At 37.9% G+C, this 23,266-nt stretch overlaps 3 protein-coding genes across 4 annotated transcripts; 1 reads left to right on the forward strand and 2 right to left on the reverse strand.

Annotated features, from left to right (window-relative positions):
• The first annotated feature begins 219 nt into the window (after positions 1-219).
• LOC129760325 (RILP-like protein homolog) lies at positions 220-2,257 on the forward strand. The gene is made up of 3 exons (XM_055757965.1): positions 220-600; positions 1,247-1,980; positions 2,042-2,257. Exons 1-3 carry the CDS (start codon positions 334-336, stop codon positions 2,157-2,159), a joined length of 1,119 nt encoding a protein of 372 aa, XP_055613940.1. The 5' UTR covers positions 220-333; the 3' UTR covers positions 2,160-2,257.
• A 3,858-nt stretch (positions 2,258-6,115) lies between these two features.
• On the reverse strand, positions 6,116-7,412 carry LOC129760328 (uncharacterized). Its single transcript, XM_055757968.1, has 2 exons — positions 6,251-7,412; positions 6,116-6,192 (listed from the first exon to the last, which is right to left on the reverse strand). Exons 1-2 carry the CDS (start codon positions 7,410-7,412, stop codon positions 6,116-6,118), a joined length of 1,239 nt encoding a protein of 412 aa, XP_055613943.1.
• A 1,475-nt stretch (positions 7,413-8,887) lies between these two features.
• On the reverse strand, positions 8,888-16,897 carry LOC129760326 (protein vav). Of its 2 annotated transcripts, XM_055757966.1 has the most exons (14): positions 16,553-16,897; positions 16,134-16,312; positions 15,987-16,061; positions 15,497-15,603; positions 15,334-15,413; positions 14,421-14,792; positions 10,903-11,022; positions 10,717-10,833; positions 10,463-10,639; positions 10,185-10,387; positions 9,744-10,115; positions 9,530-9,682; positions 9,295-9,463; positions 8,888-9,227 (listed from the first exon to the last, which is right to left on the reverse strand). In XM_055757966.1, exons 1-14 carry the CDS (start codon positions 16,766-16,768, stop codon positions 9,168-9,170), a joined length of 2,400 nt encoding a protein of 799 aa, XP_055613941.1. In that variant the 5' UTR covers positions 16,769-16,897; the 3' UTR covers positions 8,888-9,167. The 2 variants fall into 2 exon arrangements, with proteins under 2 accessions (XP_055613941.1, XP_055613942.1); XM_055757967.1 differs by lacking the exons at positions 15,334-15,413; positions 15,497-15,603 and adding an exon at positions 14,868-14,970 and having other exon boundaries at positions 16,553-16,896.
• Between the last annotated feature and the right edge of the window lie 6,369 nt (positions 16,898-23,266).

Genomic DNA, 23,266 nt, shown 5'->3' on the forward strand with positions numbered 1-23,266 from the left:
GAAAATAATGATTTATTACAAGCTAGTATTTCCACCCGTTTGTTTACATTTTCTTGTACGCAAACGATCTGTCAAAAATAAGCTTTGTAATCACCAATAATACCAAAATCAGTCCGCTGGAATAAAGTGCAAAAGTGGGCCCGTATGCTCGCTTACTGCTGCGTTTGCCCTAAATAGGGTCATTGATTTGGTAGGGCGATTCGTAGCCAGATTAAATCGGCACCCTACTAAATATGTGAACGGCAAAATTTTTCAGCTGTCAAATTTCCTATCGGGTTGTTTATGAAGAAACTAGAAAATTGTGCAATTTGAGGTGGATAACTTGTTAAAACCATGAATTCCGAAGACGAACTATCGGTGGTTGATGTGTATGACCTGGCCGCCGATATTGGAAAAGAGTTTGAGACAATAATCGATAAAAATGGAACTAATGCTGTATCTGAACTAATACCAAAAGTAATCAATATTCTAGAGCTATTAGAAACTCTTACCATAAGGAAAGAAAATGAAAATGCGATTGTTCAAGAGCTCAATGAAAAAATCGCCCAACTCGAAGCAGATAAATTCGAAAAGGCAGAATTTAAGAAAAAGATTGATAAGGTAAGCAATTAGATAAATAAGCAGTTGAAGAAAAAATAACTGACCAGACAGTGTCCAACTCCTATTCTTTCTGACTGATTTATGTAGGCATATATTATCAATGACGTCATCATTCAATAATGAAAGCAAAGGGAATGCCTCTTGATATTCAAATTTGAATATGTGTAGAATTCCTTCCCTCTAGTTAAATTAATTAACAGTTGAGTAGCCGCGACGATTATGCCCCCCCCCCTCCTTACTAACATCACACAAAAGTGAAATTAATACTTGGCACAAAAAAAAACTTTATGAGTTAAATGCCTTAATAAAACTACTTGTAAATAAAAAAAATATGTTTAGAACAGTGTAGAACTAAGAACAATATTATATAGTTCTACAGATTAAAGTGTTTTTCAATGAAGGATTTATCAAAAATGTAACTGATTTCGAATTCGTTAAGTTTTATTGTCTGTTGCATTAACTAGAACAGAAATAACATGGAATAATATGTGCACGATTAGTAAAGATGAATCAGTTTAGATGATGATTAAAACATTTAAGTAATTAATTTCACTAACGTGCACAGTTTAATAAATTAATATCTTGTCATTATTAAATAGATTCGGACGTTAGCAGAACTAATAAAGTATTTTTAATTTATTTTTAGGAAATGGAGTCCATCGAAGAACAATGGCGTATTGAAACGCGCGATTTATTACAAGTTATAAGTCGTCTTCAAAGTGAAAACAGAAGATTAACAAAAAGTCAAAACATAGAACAAGTAATAACTAAACATTCCAATATCGACTCAACAAACGCTGATCATCATTCCAATAATTCTTTTTGTGCCAATTGTGATTCTTCAAACATATCCAAGTTGAAAATTAAAATCAACGAACAGAACGATGAAATAAAGTTCAAGGATCGAGAAATGGAGGATAAAATATCCGAAATCAATAACTTATTCCTGCAAATCGAGAGACTTAAAAATACATTAAGCGAATGTCGCAGACGGCAAAAACTAACGCAAAATCAAATGATAACTTTATTTGAAGAGCGTGCAGATTTTTTGGCACAGCTGCAGGATCAGCATCATGAATTAATTACCCTACGTAAAAAGCTGGGTATTGCGGAAAAGGAAAACGAAGATCTAACTGATATGGCTAAGGAAGACGAGCGACCACGATTTTCAACTATTGAGTTAAAAGAAGTGCTAACTGAACGTCATGAGCTGAAGCTACGTGTTAATGATCTAGAGCAAGAATTATTGGCTTGCAAGCAGCCAGCTCCCAGTGAATTAGATGACCATACCTCGGAGGATCTTCCTGTTCAAGGACCGTTACCATACGAACCAGATGATGCGCCTTGGAAAAAACATTCAGAAAGTGGAATTAGAAAGTTGTAAGTGTTAATTTTTTTTTCAATGCCATACATTTCATTAAATGATGTTATTTTTAAACAGCTTCCGGAGGCTTTTCTCGGACGTCAATACGGAAAATGCAAGTTTTCCACGCCGTTCAATTTCGGCTTTGACTAAAATGGCTCTCTCATCTGGACCACACAGTGACATTCCTATTTAAGACATGAAAATTGATAAACCTTAAACCAGTATTTTAATCCTAGGTGTTTGTTTTAGTAGAGTTTTAATAAATACATATATGTAGAGTCGTTAGTCGCACTAATTTTCTTTTATTTGATTTTATTCCATGAACAACAATTGCAGTGAGAATCTAACTCTTCATTGGTTTCGGATTAAATTTGATCTGTCGTTATGTCCCAGAAAGTTATCAAATATTCAAATGTTTTTAGAGAAACATGGGATATCAGTAATTTGAGGATAAGAGGAAAATTTAGTCGTTGAGGGTCCGAGGACGGGATTTGAATACTAAATCTCCGATTTGCGGACGATGTGACTTTCATCATATTTATTACCGCCAGCATTGTTACATTAAACTTCCAGTTGAAACAATTTTTTATCTTTTTACTTTTGAAGGTCCGATACGATCACAAATTTTAAAGACGTAATATAATTTTTTTTTGTAAGGTACACCGGAGTAAGTGTGGACGGTTTTTCGTATAGTTCGACTTTAAAAAATCATTGAAAAATCAGCAGTTCATAAAATTACATTCAATGTGATGCAGAACATTTTTTTTTTTTCTCGAGGGATTTTAAGCATCTTTGTGGCTTATTCATCCCGAAGTTGGTCGTTTCACGTGTTTTTCTTTTTTGTATTGTTTTTTTTGTTGTTTTTTTTTGTTGTTTTTTTTGTATTTTTTGTTTTTGGGGGTTGGGGAACAAGGGGTGTCTGGAGTTATAATTGATGGAAGAGATTTGTTTTTTCAGGAAGTATATAAGTTTTTTCTCTTCTTCGGGGCAGCAGGAGAGGATTTGACGGAGGGATGTAGACAGGGAACAGGAGATTCTATGAGGGTGGTATTGGGAACAGGAAGTGAGGATGTGTTTAATTGTTATCGGTACTCTACATGAGGGACAATTTGGTGGGTTGTCCTTAGTTATAAGGTGAAGGTGTGTAAGCCGGGTATGCCCTATACGGACTCTTGTCAGGACTCTTCTTTCGGTGGTGCAGGGTCGGTCGGGCCATTTCTCAGTTGTGTTTTTCACTTCCCGAAGTTTGGCTTGTGAATTTGATGCCCACATGATATCCCAAGCATTTTTAATTGCGCCTTTGATGTAGAGAATGGTAACAGATTGGGGAATGGAGTTGGTAGAGGATGGTAGACTAGTGCCTATAGAGGCCAGACGATCTGCAGCTTCATTACCTGGAATGCCCGAGTGACCAGGTATCCAACAAATGGTGATGTTCTTGCGGGGGGCTATTTGGGAGATGGAGTATATCCATGGATGTTTCAAGTTACCAGCGGCTAAGGCGGTCAAGACACTTGCCGAGTCCGAAAAGATGACAGAGTTTCGGTTCGAATTCTCAACGGCATTTAACAGAGCAAATGCTTCGGAACTAAAGACTGTACACTTTGAGGGGAGCGCCAAGCTCCTGTCAGATATTCCGTCGTAAACACCGCATCCGACCTTACCACAATTTATTTTTGAGCCGTCAGTGTAGATATGAGGAAGGGCATAGTATTTAGTTTGGACTAGTTTAAGGAAATTTGGTAGGACGATGGCGGAAGAATCGCCAGCTTTTATATGTTTTTTAAGGGACATGTCAATTTTGGGTTTTGGGTCGTTCCAGTTTCTAATTTTAGGGCCAGATTTTGGGCAAACTGATGGGAGGGGGTCTATAAGTAATTTGTTTAAGAGAGAGTTGGTTCTGCTAACCATAGGAATTTCGGGGGAGCTGCCATTTGAAAGAGCACGTATGGCTTTGATAGAGAGGTGTTTAGCAATGAGGAACTGGAACGGAAGTTGTCCGCTTTCTGCCATTAGAGATATTATAGGGCTGGTTCGGAATGCTGAGCTTATTATTCTTGTGCATTCGTTATAGAGTGGCTCCAGCTTCTTCAGCAGTTCTTCCAATGCTATACTCACAAATCCTAGTCCATAAAGTATGGAAGGGATAATCCAGCCATGAAGAAAACGAAAAAGGGAGTCGCGATGAGCAAAGCTGGTTTTGTTGGTGAGAATACGAAGCATGTTAATTTTGTTGGTTGAGCTCTTCCGGATATGGTTGAGGTGACATTTAAAGTTAAGCTTGTCATCAATCCAAATGCCCAGCAGACGGATTGAGTGTACGAGAGGAATGGATAGGTTTTGCATGGTTAGTGGGGAAAGTTTTTTTAATTTTCTTCGGTTGGGGCCAAGGTGTAGGAGGTTTGATTTGGTTGGGGAGAAACGGAAGCCAACTGTGGGTGCCCAATTTTCGACTAGGGTAACGGCTTGTTGTGGATATGTCAAGTGAGAGGATTTCCAAGTGATGATGTTGTTGCAGAGTGTTATCAAGAATTAATTCAAGATCCTCAAAATAGTCGTCCGTTGAACGTCCGGCTCTGAAGGCATATTGCCTGAAGTCGAGGAGCTGATGTCTTTCGAGAAAAGTGTGGAGACGGCGGTTAACTAATCGTTCCATGATCTTACCGGAACAGTCAAGAAGCGTAATAGGACGATAGCTATCAATTTGGTGGGGATTAAGATTGGGTTTGGGGATTGGAACTACAAGTCCTAACTTCCAAGAGTCAGGTAGTTTTTCATTCATCCATATTTTGTTGACGATTTCAAGAAAGGTAAGTTTACCATTCAGTGAGAGATTCTTTAGGCAAGGATAGCCAATGTCATCTGGACCGGCTGAGAGTCCTTTGACTCTGCGAAGAACGAATTCAAGTTCTTCTATGGTGAAAAGGCTGTTATATTCAAGACTATTGTGGTTGATGGAAGATAAGATGGTTGGGGGAGAAGAGTTTGAAGGGATAGAGATAGTTGAGAAATAGTTACAAAAGGAGTCGGCAACTGCTTTAGGATCGCTGATGTACATATTATTGAGGGAAAGTTGGTAAGTGCAATTGCGTGTTCCGCCATTGAGGGTTTTAATTTTGGACCAGAGGACTTTTGATGGGGTATTAGGGTGGATTTCCTTTGTGAATTCTTCCCAACATTTAGTTTTAGCGTCTCTTATAATTCGTCTGGACACCGATCTAGCAACCTTGAATTCATCAAGTGCAATTTGTTTACGGGGGTCATTAGAGGGAATTCGCTTAAGAGCTCGCAGCTTCTTACGGCGAAGTTTGATGGCATCTCTTACCTCAGGACACCACCAAGGAACAGCGCTTTTACCAGGTATACCACTGGTCCGTGGAATGAATTTAGAGGCAGCTTCGAAAAGTATTTTAGTAAAAGAGGAGATAGTAGTAGGTTTTTGGGTTGATATGAGATGGTCTATGTGAAGTTGATAGTTAAGCCAGTCGGCTTCATTATATTTCCACCTGGGTCTTGTTGCGGTTTTTGGGGTTGGGTGCTGCAATTTTATAGCTATTGGGAAGTGGTCACTGCCATGCGAATCGTCTAATACATCCCATGTGAATTTGGGTCCCAATTCCCAAGAAACCATGGTTATGTCTAGGGCTGACATTTCGCCACTAGAGGGATCGATTCGAGTGCATTGGGTGTTATTCAGTATTGTGAGGTTGTATTTTACAGCGATGCTTTCTAAATAGTCACCTTTGTTGGTGGTGTGGGAGCAACCCCAGGTGGTGGAATGAGCGTTTGGATCAGACATAATTATCATAGGAGATGGTAGTTGAGTTAAGAGGTTTTCTAGTTTGTCCGTGAAATCGTGGTAGGAGGTTTGAGGAGAGATATATAAAGAAACAACGGTTATTTCAATAGGGAGATGTAATCTGACGGCGACTGCAAGGAGGTCTGTGTTGATATTAACTGGGTCGTAGGGAATATTGTTCATTATAGCGAGACCGGCGCCTTGTCGAGAGTTAGGATTTGAGACGGTGGTTAATTTGTAACCACGAATCAAATTGGTTGGCAAACTAGAGTTATGGAGAGTGTCTTGGATGGCTAAAACTATTGGTGAGAATTGGTTCAAAATTAATTGAATTTCAGGGAGTCTGCAGGTTAGGCCACGGGTGTTCCATTGGACAGCGAAATAGGTGGACTTTTTGGAGGTGGGAGTTTTCTTACCCGTGGATGTACTGTTTAGAGAGTTTAAAGGGTAAGAAAACTTAAAAGACTAACGTTGGATTGACTTACCACTAGTAGAAGGGGCCAGGAAGGGGTTAGGTTTTTTCTTGTGAGTCGTGTATGTTGATTCTGAGGGGCTGTCAATAGAACTGTTTTGTCGGGATCGCTTGGGGGTAGAGGTGATGTTGTTTTTTCTGGGGGTCATCATAGGACTTTCCAAGTCGGATCCAGAATCTTCAGATGCTTGAGTTGTAGTGTCGCCAATTAGAGTTGATTCGTTGTCGCTTGCACGATGCTTTGCCAGTTCGCTTTGTAGTTGGGAAACCAGGATTTCGAGTTCCCGGATTCGATTATCGTTTTCGATGGTGCTGGATTGGGTCAGTTGCTTTGCTTCGTGATGTTGTTTCATCTGCTTCCGATATTCTTTGGTGGCCTCAGACTGAGAGAGTCCGAGGTCAACTTTCAGTCTGACGATGGCCTGCTCCTGTTTGTAGATGGGGCACAAACGGTTTATTGCTGAATGATTTCCACCGCAATTTATGCATTGAGGAGGATTGGGACATTCGTCTTGTTCGCAATTCGTGCCGCAATCTATGCATATGGGGTCGTTTTTGCATCTGTTTTTTGAGTGTCCGTATTGTCCACATTTGTAGCACATCAGTGGACGAGGGTAATACGGGCGGGTAGCCACACGAAGAAAGCCAAAGTAAATGAATGGAGGAGGGACGGATCCATTAACTGTAAGTACCATCGAGTTGGTGGGAGTTGTTTTTCCAGCAGACTTTCTCACGAACCGGTAAACTTTAACAACGCCTTGATCGTGTAGGTATTTTTGAAGATCTTGATCGCTTAGACCATCGACATCGCCACAAGAGACAACACACTGGCAAGTGTTTAAAGTTGGGTGTAGCTCGATTGTGATCGGTGTACCGTCGATGAGTCTATCGATTTTTGTAATCAGGTTGACCTGAGACGGATTTCGAACCTTGAGAAGGTAGTTTTCCCCACCATCGGTAGGATTTCCCCCTTCAATTTTTCCGGCAGCTTTCTCGATTGATAAAGATATGATGAAAGGATTTTTTGGCAATTTTGCGGGGCTGTTTGGTTTCAGACAAAGAAAAATAACATCACCGAACTCTCCTCGGGGATCCATCCAGTTTGGTAATGTTCTCAGGTTCCTGTTCGCTGGCGGGTTGGACCTCCCGCCCCACACGGGGGGATTATCCCCCATAATGGATGACAAAGTTCAAATTTCGGCAGAAAATTGGATTCACACTCGCGAAAACTTAAGCCGTAAGCGGTTTTAGATTACGAAGCACAAATGAAAAAGAGACCGAAAAAAATCACTCGATTTGGATGTCCGTGATAGTGAACAACTCGTGAAACGGCAGAATAGTGGAAAGACGGATCAAATTGGAAACACGTCTGAACACGGCAACGTTTCAGTGAGAACTGATGCAGAACATGTTGTTTACAAACGCTGAAGAGATGAGCTCGATAGAAGCAAAGCTAGAAAAGTTATCACGTAAATTGTGATGGACTGCTTGTGTCTTCACTTACCCCGCTTTATGGGGTAAGTGTGGACGGTAGATTTTCCCTTTGATTTCTCAGGAAATTTTCAAAAAAAATGTGATTACTTGATTGAATACGTTGATTGCTCGAAACGTCCAAAATTTTGAAAAAAAGTTCATGGTACAATTATTAAGGCATCTTTCAATAATTATTGTGTGTAATTTATGTTGCAACAAACGAGATCCGATTTTGTCAAAAACACAGAACAAACAAACTTTTCATGATCCGAATGCTAAATATAGCTAAATAATACATTTTATGAAGGATGAAGGACAGAAAATTGAAAAAAATGTGTAAACATCAGGTCCTTTTAAAGCCGTGCACTTACCCCAGGCTGGGTTGGAGACAAAATTTTAGTTTTTTGTAAGATGCACACCAACTCGACATCGTAGTAGAAAATAAAAAATTCCAACAAAGTCGCTGTAAACATTCGTTATTGTCTGAATCGTATCTATTTCACAGTTATTGGATAGATTACAAGTAAATTGAAAATTCTGCATTAAAAGTTTGTGAAAATAGTGCACAGTATTGTTTCAATAGCCATCGTCCACACTTACCCCGGTGTACCTTATAAATTTAATGTTTTCACTAATTTAATGAATTCAAGTATTCTTATCGAATAAAATTTTCTGTACCAGAATTTATTAAAATCTCGCGTGAGCTTTCACTACGCCGTATGGAACATCTGAAGAATTCGCAGAAAACTGCTGCAAAAGTTATCAAAACAACTTTAAAATTTGTATTTCACATACTTATAGAATATGCTGTATAAACTACAAATATTCTAAATGGAAAAAAGTTACTAATAGTTTATGCCATTTTTTTGTAATAAAATTGTTTGTTTACATTTTGTTTCATACTACATAATGAAAGTTCACGCGAAAAATGTCTGCGAAGTCACAGATTCCTTCTACTAGAGCAAAAAACACAAAAAAGGTCGACAGTAGATGCACAGATGTATGTGGATAATTTTTAAATCCTGAACAAAAATATTTAATTCAGTGTTATGAAATTAAAAAAAATTAAAAATTGAGAAAAGGCATTTATGTAAGTCAACATTGAAAATGTAAATATATATTGTATGGCACTGTCATCTTAGTTGACCAAAGAAAAGAAAAGACAACGAAATGTTATTTTCGACAAGATAGTTAACATGAAGGTTGTCCAATAAATGAAACTTTTTATTTGGTAAACTGTAACAGGTAAACCAATCAATGACTGAAATACTTGATGCATTATCCAAGTAGGTAGACGATATATACGTTGAACATTAACCAGATTTACGTTTTGTGTACTACGTCCACATAAATAGTTCTAATATTTGTTAAAATTTCTTAACAAACCTCTTAAAACATGAGACTTAGAGATTCCTACGATTCGTAGATGGCTTGATATAAACAAAATATTCATAATGTCATTGATCATCAATCGAGGGTGGGTTTTCACGAACATACTCTTTCGGAAAGAAACCGACCTTTAAGTGAAGTGTACATTAAATTTCCAAGTATAAAATAGAAAGAAAACAAAAACAAAAATCTTACCTTCTCTAAAGTTTTCCCTCGCCACCAACCTTTGCTGTCGCCTTCTTTCCCTATGACAATCACTTGACAGCCCTGTCGTAAAGGCAATTGATTGGGTTCATTTGGAGAGAAATCATATAATGCCGTTGCTGTCACCTCTTTGAATGGCCATTGCAGCGATTGGTTTAAACTAAAATCAGGTGAAGTACGCATGTACAAATGGAAGAATAAATATGAACGTATTGAAATATCTTACCCCGCAAAATTTTCTCCAAGATCATTTCGTTCGTAGAACGAGACAAGTTCTACTATTGTTTTAAAATGTCTTCTTGTCGACAAATAGTATAATACAGTAAGATTTTCTTGCTTTTGATAAATTTTCATATGCTTGATTATTTTGTTATCGGTTCTGAAAACATCAGATTGTTAGTTCATTCAGTTTATAGGAAACTGATACTAGAAACACTTACTTCAAACTCAGTGCGTATATTGTTTCATAAGAATTCGATGCTCCTTGTGGACGGACCCTTAACAAATAAGTGCCTATCTTTTTCCTCTCGAGCTTATTGGTGGCTGTATCCCGATCCATTGACCCAACGAACCAATTAAATTCGGATAACAACCTGTCGCAAACCGGTGGTGGCGATTGATTTTGTCTGCACCTTCCAGTGGACGAAATGCAACCTTTGTGAACTACTACTTCACAACTTAAACATCGGTAGCCTTGGTGAATTTTTCCTTTTAAAAATTTCGAGCAATGCCTGCATATGATCGGGCTATCAAATGTGTACACGTAGAAACGATGATCTGTATTACGACAGCCTATCGGGTCTATTACTTCCCTATGTTTTTAAACAAATAAGCAATATCATCATTATTTTATGTAGCATAAAATCAAGAAAAATACATACATAGCAATATCCAATGCTCGTTTCCATTTATCCCTTTCTTCTTCCGTTTTCATGTATAAGGTAAATGCCGTCGACTGAGTTTTTCTAGCTAGAAGTAGTGAATATTTTAGTCTTCCATCCCTTCCCAATGTTCTTCGAGAATGGCAAATTTCCACACGATATTCCTGCAGGTTGTGCGCTTCCCGGAAGACGTATTGCCCTTCCTAGAAATAAATTCAAGAAAATTAAATGAAATTAAGCAAAAAATTTCAATTCGGAACAAAAGAAGCAAAGCTTACCCCTATCTTTGCGTTCGAATTTTTGACCAATATCATAACTTTCTCAAAAACAAAAGCATAACGATGTTTAGTCTTCTGATCTTCATGAGCTTTGATGTTTAAATCTCCATCTAACAACAAACGACCGTACTGCTCCAGATTATTGCCATTTGGTAGATTCAGATCTAGTATACTTTCCTGCGGGATTGAGAAACGATAGTTCATTAGTTATTTTATTTTGAAGATGATATTCAGAAACAAAAGGTTGGATATACCTTTACTTTTTGAATCACAACTAGGTGTTCAGAATCGCGCTTAACTTCATTGGAATATTGAGCTACATCCACCATTGCCTCTTTAGCTCGTTCAAGGCCTCGAAAATCTTCATGCGACTAAAATCAGAGTAAAATTGGTATTTGAGTAAAACTATCTTTAAGATCGTCAAAAAAGTGACTACCAACCGGATTTGTTTCTTGTACCAGTTTATCTAGAAGAAGATGATATTTCAAAATTCGTTGCATTGGCACAGAAAGAATGTCACGTAGCTGCAATCGTCCTCCACTATGTTCCTTTTGGCATTGCTGTTACAGAAGAAGGAAAAAGCAAACAAATTTTAATTTCTTGCCTAGCATGTCCAACGTCCGTCGGTTGGAGAATCCAGAAGTAAAAATGACATACGTCGAACTACTTTAATCCCAATCCTCTGATCTTCCGAGCGATGGAACAATCGAAGAACAGTGGACTCTCGGCAAAATGTGTGGAAGAAGAAGTGAATGGATGTCGGATGAAACCCGGGGGATGGTCGATGATCGAAGAAAGGCGAAAGTAGTTTTTGTAGTAATTGAGGTCAGGGTTGAGTCAGCCAAGCAGTTGCCCAGTTACGTTATGCGGAACTGGAAAAGGCAGTTAAACGAGCTTGTAGACGAGACAAGAGCGAGCCTGGACAAACTCCCCATCCGAAGAGGGAGAGCTGCTTGGACAGCAAGGCTGAAGGCACTTGACTGGAATCCGGATGGACATCGAAGAAGAGGCAGGCCCAGTGTACTCGCCAAAACACGGACAGTTGGCACAGTTGATGAGTACATTAATTGGGTGCGTGATAGAAAGAGGAGGAAAAATTTTCACTTTTGATGTGATTTGGAATTTCTTTTTCTCTCACACCCACCATTGATGCTATTCGAGCGACCTCCAATGAATTCATGAAGTCTTTAATTTTGCATGGTAGCTTCTTATTTGTTGCTGGCTCATATGTGTTCGTTTGCGAACGCCAATGGTAGATTTCTAGACCTTCTGTTTGTGAATAGACCCGATTTAGCTGATATTTTACACCCTCCAAACGCAATTTTAAATACCGACCGACATCATCATCCTACTGTTTTACTGCTCGACAATTTTTCTGACGAGCTCACGGATCCCGTTATCCCGCATAGACTAAATCTAGATTTTATGCACTGTGATACCGACCGTGTTATGGAATTGTTACTGAACACAAACTGGCAAATGGTTTTCGAAGATCTGAACATCGATGTTGTTGTATCAACCTTCTATGATCCTCTCTGGGACGTTTTACACATTCACACGTCGCTTAAACGACTACACCAACATCAACCTTACAAGCTCCCTTGGTGGAATTCTGTGTTACGGAGGAGCCGCAACTTAGTTCGCAAAGCCCGGAAACGCTACCTTCGAGATCCAACGGTTCAAAACAAGTCAATGCTCTCAAGGCTAGAGATTGAATATTCGACTCTTCGCAACGCTGTTTTATATATTTCTAACATCGAACGCAACGTGAAACAGGATCCTTCGACATTCTGGAAATACATCAATAGCCGCCTTACCAACTGTATCCCATTGTCTGTGACGCTTCAAGGACGCACATCGGAAAGCATCAAAGAGTCAGCTGACTTGTTTGCAGATTTTTTTTTAGCAGCGTGTATAGCCCAGTCACTCCTGATTGTAACAATGTGTACTTTGGTACACTTCCTAGCTATGACATCAGTCTACCGCAACCCGTTTTCAGTTAACAAGAAGTTCTAAAAGTGCTAAATTCGAAAGGATCTGGACCTGATGGGATTCCAACATCGCTTGTTGTAAATAGCTGCTTCACTTGTCACACCGCTCCCCGATCCATAAGTCAGGAAATGCTCATCGTGTGGAGAATTATAGGCCAATATCGATTTTTTGCTGCTTTTCCAAAGTGCTAGAAGTCCTGATATACGAGAGAAAACTTCTCAGCAGCATCTCAAATACTCACCGATGTCCAGCACGGGTTCATCAAGAAACGATCAACCTTGACAAACCTAATGATCTATGCCAGCGATTTGCATTCTGCAACAAGTAAAAAACTGCAAGTGGATTCGATATACGTAGATTTTACCAAGGCTTTCGACAAAGTACCTCACAGAATCGTAAGAGAAAAACTTGTTCGATATGGATTTCCCGAGTGGGCAACTAAATGACTGTATTCGTATCTGCTGAATCGTCAAGGCTTTATAAACATTCGTGGTACTCACTCCTCCGTATTCGACATGCCGTCTGGAGTTCCGCAGGGTAGTCATCTTGGACCGCTCATCTTCGTGATTTTTATTAACGACCTGGCAACATTCATTCAATCACCGAAACTGCTGTTTGCAGATGATCTTAAAATCTACCGGACCATTGATTTGATATTGGATTGTGTTGCGCTTCTGGAGGACGTCGATCGATTATTAGTATGGTGCGGATTACACGGTATGGAAGTTAACGCCGAAAAATGTAAGTGTATAAGCTTTTTTAGAACTAGAACCTCTGTTGTCTACGACTACGGTTTAAGGGACACCTCTCTCGAAAGAGTAACCTTTATTAAAGACCTCGGAATAACGTTTGACCAAAAGCTCCCATTTATTCAACACACCGCGACCACTGCAGCCAAAGCCTTTGCTTTGCTCGGCTTCCTGCGTCGGAATACACTCAGCTTTGAGGACCCGTATGCTCCGAAAACAGTTTTCTGCTCACTGGTACGCAGTGTTCTGGAATATACGGTACCGGTCTGGGCACCCTACCACTCTGTCCACAGCGAAAGACTCGAAAAAAATCCTCCGCTACGCCCCGCGACGATTGCCATGGCAAGATCCCGTAAGGTTACCACCCTATTCTGAGAGGTGTGCCTTGCTATCAATGACGTCTTTGAGCCAAAGAAGAACTTTTCTACAGCGCACCTTCGTCCACGATATCTTGACAAATGCCGTTGACTGCCCGCAATTGCTCCAGAGATTGAACATATACGTTCCAGCACGCCGACTGCGTAATCAAACCATGTCTTGGCTGCCAAGAAGCAGGACAGTCTTCGGACAGAATCACCCTTTCTTTCGATGTTATGAAGTTTTCAATGCTCTCACTTGTTTGACTATCATGTTACAAAATCTAAGTTTAAATGTGCAATCCGTGACATCACTTAACTTAATTGCTATGTAATTTAATTATAAGCTAATCTTAAACAATCAGTCTGTATGACAATAGTCAAAGACTCCAGAAATAAATAAATATTTTTATTCCCTGAAAGCCCAGACAAAAAACTCTCGTTTGCTCAACCGATTTGTTCAGAATTGATTGTTTTGGGAACTTCGTAATATAACTCAAATATAATTCTCGGACACTATTCAGTTACAAAATTTCACTTTGACGCTATTCAAGGTCAAATGAAAATAAAAATCTACTTCGGAAAAGACTATAATTTAGACCTTGGACCTTTAAGCAAAAAATGGTTAATACAAAACTATCCAATATCTTTGCTTTAAGTGTCAATTACGTTATGTATTACAACAAAATATACACATTATTATTGACTTCGTTTAAGACATAAGTAATACTCTCTTAATAAACAAATTAGAATGAGCCATACTTATCACGGAACTTTCTTTTGAGTTTTCCTGGTTTTAGCCAAGAAGTCTTTCGAGAAAATAAAATAAAAACAAAAACTGTGAAATTGGATCATACTTACATTAATAATTTGCTCTACGTTTGACATCTTTTTACATACATCTCGCAGCATATCTGTAGCACCCGTCATACTGGAACAATAATCACCGTAGATTAGGAATGGCTCTCTAAACTCGAGAAATACTGAACTAAGTTTCGATTTTGAATCAGGTTGCACCGCTTCCCGTAGTTTATCCAAGAATTTTTCATGGATATCAACCAATTCCTTAATACAAGGAAAAACTATACGTATGGCTTCTTTGGATAAAACCCTTTCCAAAGGCTGCATAAACTTGTATTTCAACGCCATCAAAGCTTCCAGATAGTTCGTTTCTGTGTCTACCAGTTCTTTGATCACGAAATCACGTTGTTCGAAACTGGCCGTTGATGCAAGCTGAAATTACAAGCAATTATTAGCACATTGTATACCCACAGCCAATACCGAAAATTTTGATTTTGTATAACTAACCTGATTTCTATTGACATTCTGAATAGAACACAAATCTTGGTAAACTTCCTCTACTTTGGTATCGTGCTCATCATGACCACTGCAAGCAATGTGATTCACAGTTCTAATGTACATGCAAAAGAAAATAAAACCGAACTAAATAACATAAGAATTTAAGCTGGAAAGCGATAAAATTGCCATCAGACATGTAACGGATAATTTGCAAACCGATTTTGAATACATATATGTTGCTTTGTACAACAAATCGATACCAATAAAACGCGCACCATCCTCAATTTAACTGAAAAAAGAAACATTCAAACAATGTTTAACCTCATTTTTTTCGCAATAAAACACAGCAACGTCAAATGCCGATTATAAAATAATCGAAAGAAATAAGATGAATCAATCAATAAAAAAAAGCTGGAATGCGACAAACATTTTCAAGATCAAAGCCAAACACAGTATCGATTGAAAAAATATTAACCTGAGGGACGGTAGATGAAAATGTTACGTAGCACAAGTCCTCGTAAATTTTTTCATTGTCTTGTTCACGTTGAGCTGTATCTAATTTTATGGAAAAATATTGTCAAAATAGAAAAATATCTTATAATTGAATCAAGGGGCGAAATTTTGGCATTCGTTATTACCAAGCAATGTATCATCATCTGAACTCCAAGATGATTTTCCATTGAATTGACTAATAGTGAATGTACCACTATGCAGGGCGCTATTTGAAGCACTGTAATAGTTAGATCTGAAAGTTACAATTGATGAAGAATTATTCTAAAATTGAAAGTAAAATGTATAAAACTTATTTTATGGAACGTTTTAAATGAAATGCTTTAAATTTTCTATGTTGTTGTCGAACAATTTGAATTGTAATTGGAAAAACAAAAACAAAATGGTTTTGTAACTAATAAAAGTGCAAAGAGAGGATTTTGTGCTGACGTTGTGATCATCGTTACTTTACTAAAATAAATTGTTCACTGATATGTGCTGTTTTCTTGCAACTATTATATCCCTTTAAACCAAATTGTTCAATGTTTGTTTTCTTTTTTCATAAAATATGGTAGGTAATAGCTTAACAATGTTTCACTCGAATAAAAACAAATAAAAAGTGAATATCTATCAACTTACGAGACATGTAAATCTTTGTAAATATCCTCACTTGAGCTGCTTTTATCGGACTGGAAAATTAGGGAATTGAAGCCACTGAAATGCAGGAAAATTTCCATTAAAACAAATGCTATCAATTAATCAGTGTTCATCATTCTTAATACTCACGGTATGTTGTGCACCATTTGAGCTTTGCGACTTTGAGACAGCTTTGACAAAGTTATCAGAACACGGTGGAAATTAGTGAGATCGTACAACATCGTTGGCTCGAACAGTTCCGAGTCTTTAAGGTTGAAGTTAGTTTTACATGTTTCAAGAAATAGTTTAATGTTTTGTATGCATAAAAACTGAAAAGAGAAAAATTAAATTGAAAACGTTAAAATGATTGAGCGACAGAAACTCGATCCGATATGAAAAATGTTAAGGAATAATTTACTTAAAATTTAGAAATTTAGCATAACAGAGCTCTTTCCTTATTACTGCTTTCGCTGAGATTCTTCTTCCTGGCCATTAATATTGTGCAATATTAATCGTGGTTGGCAAATTCAGTATGTAAAACATCGGGAAATTGAAGTAAAAATACTTACATGGGCCATCTGGGGTTTGCGATTGAAATCTCTCATCTCGAAGGTGCTCGGATCTAGAAAATTCAGCAGATTGCACAGCAGTACCCCATCGCGCAGAATAGCAGCCAGTGTTTTTATCTCGGAATCTGGTTGATTCGCTTTGTGATCTGGAGGTATTATTTTACATCTGGTAAGCCAAGCTGCACATTCACGCCACAAGTCGTCTACCAGAGCCATGATTACTTATATAATAAAGTTCTGAAATTCTCTCTTAATGCAATAAAATTGAAAAATATTTTTCTAAAATTTTAACACCAATAATTGCAATGGAATTTTCTTCATGCCAAGCTGTCAAAACTGTTTTTTTTGCTCGAATAGCTCTGTTCAAGAACGCTTAACACGCAAAGAATGAAGCATGCAAATGGATCGTTACTTTACCAAAGTGAATGTTTATGAGTGTAAATGAGTAGTTTGCAGAATGGTCAGATCTGAAAAAATCCTATCACGACAAATGATTTTGAACAACAAAAAATCATATCGTGCCGTGACAGATGATTTTGAACAACAAAAATGTCTATTAAAGCATTTTCTTATTTTATTTATCTTTATGCTATATGTGAACAAAAATTTTTACTAAAAGCTCCAACGGGATATTAAATCTGAGAAAAATTAGCAAAACAGAAAAGGTGCATGCAGGCGATTATGCACCAAAAAAACAGAATGTGATGCATATAACTGTTTGGTGAAATATGTTAGTAACCCTCTATTTTTTTCTTTTTTTATAGGACCCATTAAGGTCATTCTTTTTCGATAGTAATCCTCTAATCAATTTCTAAATAGAAATTTTCAGATCAAATCCGGTTCAACTAGCTTAGCTTATAACTTCTATCTTCTTAATATTACAACACTCTTTAAAAACGATAAAATACATACATGAGCATATGCAAGATATCTTTAAAAGATTGTATACCGATTGGCATAAAGTCATTTGGCATAAAGCCGTTTGGCATAACGCCGTTTGGCATAAAAGTCGTTTGGCATAAAGTCGTTTGGCATAATGGCCATTTGGCATAATGGTCGTTTGGCATAATGGTCATTTGGCATAATGGTCGTTTGGCATAATGGCCGTTTGGCATAAAATGATAAATAAAAATTTCGAGGAAGCCTACTCACGCTTCGCGTTCGAACTAAAATAAAATATGATCCTTACGCTTCGCGTTGCGGACCGGGCTAGGGGATTGCCCTAGCTTTGGGTAAACCTAGAAACACGGGGCCTTCCTAGGGCTTTGAAAAAACCTAGAAAGACGTGGCCGTCCTAAAATGATGGATCAAAATTTCGAGGAAGCCTCCTCACGCTTCGCGTTCGAACTAAAATGAAGTATGGTCCTTACGCTTCGCGTTGCGGACCGGGCTAGGGGATTGTCCCTAGCTTTGGGTAAATCTAGAAACACGGGACCTTCCTAGGGCTTTGAATAAACCTAGAAAGACATGGCCATCTAAAATGATGGATCAAAATTTCGAGGAAGCCTCCTCACGCTTCGCGTTCGAACTAAAATGAAGTATGGTCCTTACGCTTCGCGTTGCGGACCGGGCTAGGGGATTGTCCCTAGCTTTGGGTAAACCTAGAAACACGGGGCCTTCCTAGGGCTTTGAAAAAACCTAGAAAGACGTGGCCGTCCTAAAATTATGGATCAAAATTTCGAGGAAGCCTCCTCACGCTTCGCGTTCGAACTAAAATGGAGTATGGTCCTTACGCTTCGCATTGCGGACCGGGCTAGGGGATTGTCCCTAGCTTTGGGTAAACCTAGAAACACGGGACCTTCCTAGGGATTTGATTTAACCTAGAAAATCGGTAAATTGAAAAAAAAACTTATGTATTTTAATGTTTAGCAACATTTTGTGTTACCTTATAAATTTTTATATTTTTATGCCAAACGGCCATTATGCCAAACGGACATTATGCCAAATGACCATTATGCCAAACGTCCATTATGCCAAACGGCCATTATGCCAAACGACTTTATGCCAAACGACTTTTATGCCAAACGACGTTATACCAAACGGCTTTATGCCAAATGACTTTAGGCCAAACGGCGTAGGACCCTTTAAAAATATACACAGCAAAAAAATTCTAAAAGTATACGGAATCTAAAACACGAGTAGTCTAATTTTTTACAAGTGTAAATCGACGACGATGTAATTTTCAACTCCTTTTGATGTAATTTTAGTCTTTTTTCAAAAAGTGAATAGAAATACATTGTTTTGCTATAATTTTACATTCCGTGATGTAAAAATCAAGCGGTCAATGAATTTTATATCACAAACAGTGTAAAATTGTATGTTTGATTTAAAATTAAATGTAAATGTGAAACTTGTGTGGCGCGCGTCGGTTAAAAAGTAAACAAGTAAGAAAAATATTCGAAAACGAGTCGTAGGCGTAGCTCTAGCATTTCCAGAATCCTTCAAAAGCTGGTAGGTCCATAATGATGTCATATTGACAAAAGAATGCCGTTGAAATTAATCAGTTTTCTCTCCATTGCAGCAAGATAAGATTTTTCGCAGCGGCAGGGATTTTTCGGAGAAATTTTCGTCAGGCGGAGGTGACGCTGATCGAAAAATAATGGTGTTCTGGGACGAATCGAGGATCCTGGTGACGGCCATCTGACAACATCACCGTGCTGGGAATCATCGGATGAAACAAAAATTGCAGACTGACAGTGTGCGTGATGATGTATGTCTTTTTAGGTTATTTTTGGAAATATATGCGAAATTAAAATTTAAAAAGCAGCGTATTCATTCATAGACAACTGAATACTGACTGAATATTTAGCAAAGATGTCTAATATTTACGATAATAAATCTTAAAATTTACATCCCCATGTATTTTTACACGACGGCTTTCGTCGCCCGATTTCGTGCATTGTTTTCGATCTAAATTTACACGCCTCAAAAATTACATTCTTGAAAAAAATACATCGTGATAGAATTTTACATTAAAATCGATGTTCCGTTTTCGTGCATCGTTTTCGGTCTAAAATTACACGATTTTTTCTTGCTGTGATATAGAAGATTCATATTTTGGGTAAAAAAATCACCTCTTTTTGGTTGATGTGTAAAATTCCTCGTTTATTCATACAATTCAAATTAAGTGTGTACCAAAATGCGATGATTGTCGGTCAGCGAAGAGAGAAAATGCGAGAGAGTCATCAATAAGAAAAAGTTAAGTGCTGGCCTTTCATCGACGAGCAGCTTTTTTGGGAGTGCATAGGATAGAATTATGTATGACTGACAATTTTCAATCGAAAAATTCAGTAAAAGCAAGTTTTTGGCAGATTAAACCGTGAAAAATTGTTTGTACCGAGCGGTGCCACGCTGGGGTCGAAGAGTTAGGTGTTCGCCGAGCAGTGAAACAATAGAAAACGGACTGCAGATCGTCGAAAAGGTGGTCGCGTAATCGTGTCAGTGAGAAGGAATTCCAAGAGGAAAATTGTTCCTGCTAGAAGAAGAATTGATCCACTGAAGCGGATTATATTTTGTTTCTTGCTGTGTGTTCATCGATTCAGAATTCTGTAAATTATAAGTTTCTAGGAAAGTTGTTAGAAGTAACTGGTATCCGTAAAACTAGGAAATGGCTGGACAAACAATCAACGACAGATTGCTGGCCGCACGGCACAGTTTGGCCGGACAAGGACTGGCCAAGTCCGTCTGCAAAGCCACCACAGAGGAAATGATTGGCCCCAAAAAGAAGCATTTAGATTGTAAGTATACTATATAATCCTTGTACATACACCTGATGTGTTTGAATTACTTAAAATGAAATAGTTTTACTACAAAACTGGTCCGCGACATCAGTTCACAGTTTTCCTAATATAATATTTTATGCGAAGACTATCGATACGTCAATTAACCTTGTTCAATTTCTCGTATCACTATTTGTCATAAGCTAACTCACTGAGAAATCAATATTTATATCTGCCGTTTTGAGCCATAGACTGAATATTATTATGTATTCTATGTAAAAGTTTGATAACATTCCTAGAAGTAAAGGTTTCCTTTTGAAAAGGATAGTCGTCATCGTCACTCTAATCCGGGAGTAAGCAACAGCAGAATGTCTATTTAGGAAAATAAGCGACTTTGATTTGTTCAAAAATTATATCTTGAAATTTCATAATAATTAATAGTCATATAGCATGAAATAATTTGGCAGAAGGTCACTTGAATAATCGGTAAGTGACATTATGGAAAATATTATCCACAATCAATTTTGTGGTACCACATTACGGACTAAATACGGGATCTCGTTTTTTCGCTTGACGAAAGTGTGCTCCACGTAGAAGCATATCTCAAATGTTAGAAAAATAATAGTGTAACTATTTTCTACACACATCATAGATATATAATGCCAAATTTGAGTATTTCCCGATTAAGAATTCTTCGCGGTCCTTAATGTGCTACTAACGCGACCAACTCGGGCTCCTCGTATCGAAACCTTGGGATGAATGAAAGCTTGCTGGTAAATTCATTTTAGGTTTGGCAACTAAAAGTTAATATTTCCATATTCCATAGTTATTGCCAAATATGTATCACTGGCTGATCCCGTACGAAATGCCTTTCGCTAGCAACCTTAAAAATTGTGATAAAATAAGATGTTTTTGAAACAAAATAAAATCTCGACATTCTTTACACTGGATATAAATAAGCTGTTTTTTTTACAAAAACCCGTTCCTCAATAATTTCCACAAAAATATCGCAAAATCGATGGATGGTTCATGAGAAGAAGCCGTTTTCGTTGCATGATTGCCTGAAATTGAATACCCAAAAATCCTTTTAAAAAACTCTGCACAAATTTTCAAACCAATCCTTTGCATTCTAACATATTTTTTCTTACCTCAAAAAACCCCCGTGCGCTAATTTTCACATCCATATAATTGCTCACCACTCAAAACCCCGATGTGCAATTTTTAATCTTAGTCCGATGCATAAAAGGTTTGAAGACCCTTTTACACGGCCCACTACACAAAATTTTATACTTTAAATTAATTGCCCGTCTTTTCGAATCCACTTTTGCTGGACCCTTAAATTAATTTGAATATAAGAAATCGATTTCCCGTCCCTGGAAACTTCCGTGTGTAAATTTTCATCTGAATCCGATGTACAATAACGCCAAAATCACAAAAACAGTGAAAAGGCAATATGGACGACCCCTTTTGCCGGCTCCTTTCATTAGCAGAGCTTAACTTGATTGACTACTAACATCCACCTGAATCATTGAATCCGAAATGTTGGAATATCAATTTTTACAAAATAATCTACTCTGAAAAAGTTTTGTTTCATTCTTTATGAATGATATCATTTTTTTTTTCTTTTTTTACATTTTTTTTACAATTCTAAAACCACCTAAAACAATGATCGCAGGCGTGGCTCAGTAGAACGAATTCCACATCGCCAATGGTTGCTACCACGTGATTGACCGATGTCTTCAATTTTGTCCAAAGAATGATGCTTGGGATTAGCAACTCATTTTCATTGTACGGCTCTCTTTTAACATCAATAACGACGCCGGCCACGTCCTATAGTAAGCCTATGATCGTACAAACGTGTATATTTTAAAAACTATTCTTTTAATCGAAAAACTTTCTATGGAGGAAATGAAGGTGTTAATATGATATTTAATGTGAAAACATAAAAAAATAAGTTATCGTATATATTAAGAAACTCTCTTACTTATCAAAAAATCTTTTTTTTTTCTTTGCATACTTTTTCCAGTCATGTACTGATCTATTTTTTACCACAAAAGCAAAACCTTTGCAAAATCATGATATTTTACACAAATTTACCTGGCTAAAGCCAAACCTTTGCAAAATCATAATATTTTACACAAATTTACCTGGAAAAAGCAATTGGAATCTACAGTACCGTTCATAATTGTATAGAAATTGGAAGCACGCACACTGTCACTTCGACTTTGAACTTCCATAACTTTTTATTCTGATGATATTTTTTGATCAAATTTTCTGCATAGATAGATCCGCGAATGAATACGATCCTATCGGGCCAGTAAGCAACCAAACCGGACATTGAAGCAGAATTTAGTAGCCAAAGGACGTGCCCGAAAGTTACACAACAAGATTCCAACGAAGTACGACGGATGCATCCTCATGGATGACGAAACGTACGTGAAGATGGATTTTGGGCAGCTTCCTGGCCAAACATTTTATAAAGCCACTGCAGTGGTGCACTGCACTGGTCGGGGTGATGTCCCCGCCAAGTTCAAATTCGTTTTTGCCGATAAGTTGGCAAGAAAGTGTTTGATCTGGCAAGGTATTTGCAGCTGCGGACGAAAAATCCCGGTTTTTTTTATAAAAAAAAACAAGACCATGGACTGCGAAATGTACAAGGAGGAGTGCCTTAAAAAACTTTTTTTTTTCGTACATTAGATCTCACAAAAGACCAGTAAAGTTTTCGTCAGATTTGGCATGCTGCCACTACAGCTAAGAGTTACTAAAGTGGTATTCGGCCAACGGGTGGATTTTGTCGAAAAGGACATCAACCCACCCAACTGCCCTCAATTCCGCCCTATTGAAAAAAATCGGGCAATTGTCAAGCAGAAGATGAAGAAGTATGGTAGGACGACTCGAGAAGCAACAGAGATGAAGAGATTGTGGAACAAAATGGCCGCTGTGGTCAGTGAATAGGGTGTCCAAACTTTGATGAGTGGTTCTAGACGAAAAGTTC

The sequence above is a fragment of the Uranotaenia lowii genome, unplaced genomic scaffold (assembly GCF_029784155.1).
Source record: "Uranotaenia lowii strain MFRU-FL unplaced genomic scaffold, ASM2978415v1 HiC_scaffold_575, whole genome shotgun sequence".
NCBI lineage: Eukaryota > Metazoa > Arthropoda > Insecta > Diptera > Culicidae > Uranotaenia > Uranotaenia lowii.

What these genes read in the sequence shown, in the direction of transcription:
- LOC129760325 (XM_055757965.1), top strand. Translation starts at nt 334, where the DNA reads ATGAATTCCGAAGACGAACTATCGGTGGTTGATGTGTATGACCTGGCC. An exon ending in TTAAGAAAAAGATTGATAAG is followed by an intron (nt 601 to 1,246) that starts GTAAGCAATTAG and finishes ATTTATTTTTAG; the next exon opens with GAAATGGAGTCCATCGAAGA. An exon ending in GAAAGTGGAATTAGAAAGTT is followed by an intron (nt 1,981 to 2,041) that starts GTAAGTGTTAAT and finishes ATTTTTAAACAG; the next exon opens with CTTCCGGAGGCTTTTCTCGG.
- LOC129760328 (XM_055757968.1), bottom strand. Translation starts at nt 7,412, where the DNA reads ATGGGGGATAATCCCCCCGTGTGGGGCGGGAGGTCCAACCCGCCAGCG. An exon ending in CCTGGCCCCTTCTACTAGTG is followed by an intron (nt 6,193 to 6,250) that starts GTAAGTCAATCC and finishes CTCTCTAAACAG; the next exon opens with TACATCCACGGGTAAGAAAA.
- LOC129760326 (XM_055757966.1), bottom strand. Translation starts at nt 16,768, where the DNA reads ATGGCTCTGGTAGACGACTTGTGGCGTGAATGTGCAGCTTGGCTTACC. An exon ending in CAAATGGTGCACAACATACC is followed by an intron (nt 16,062 to 16,133) that starts GTGAGTATTAAG and finishes CCTGCATTTCAG; the next exon opens with TGGCTTCAATTCCCTAATTT. An exon ending in TACAAAGATTTACATGTCTC is followed by an intron (nt 15,604 to 15,986) that starts GTAAGTTGATAG and finishes TGTAACTTTCAG; the next exon opens with ATCTAACTATTACAGTGCTT.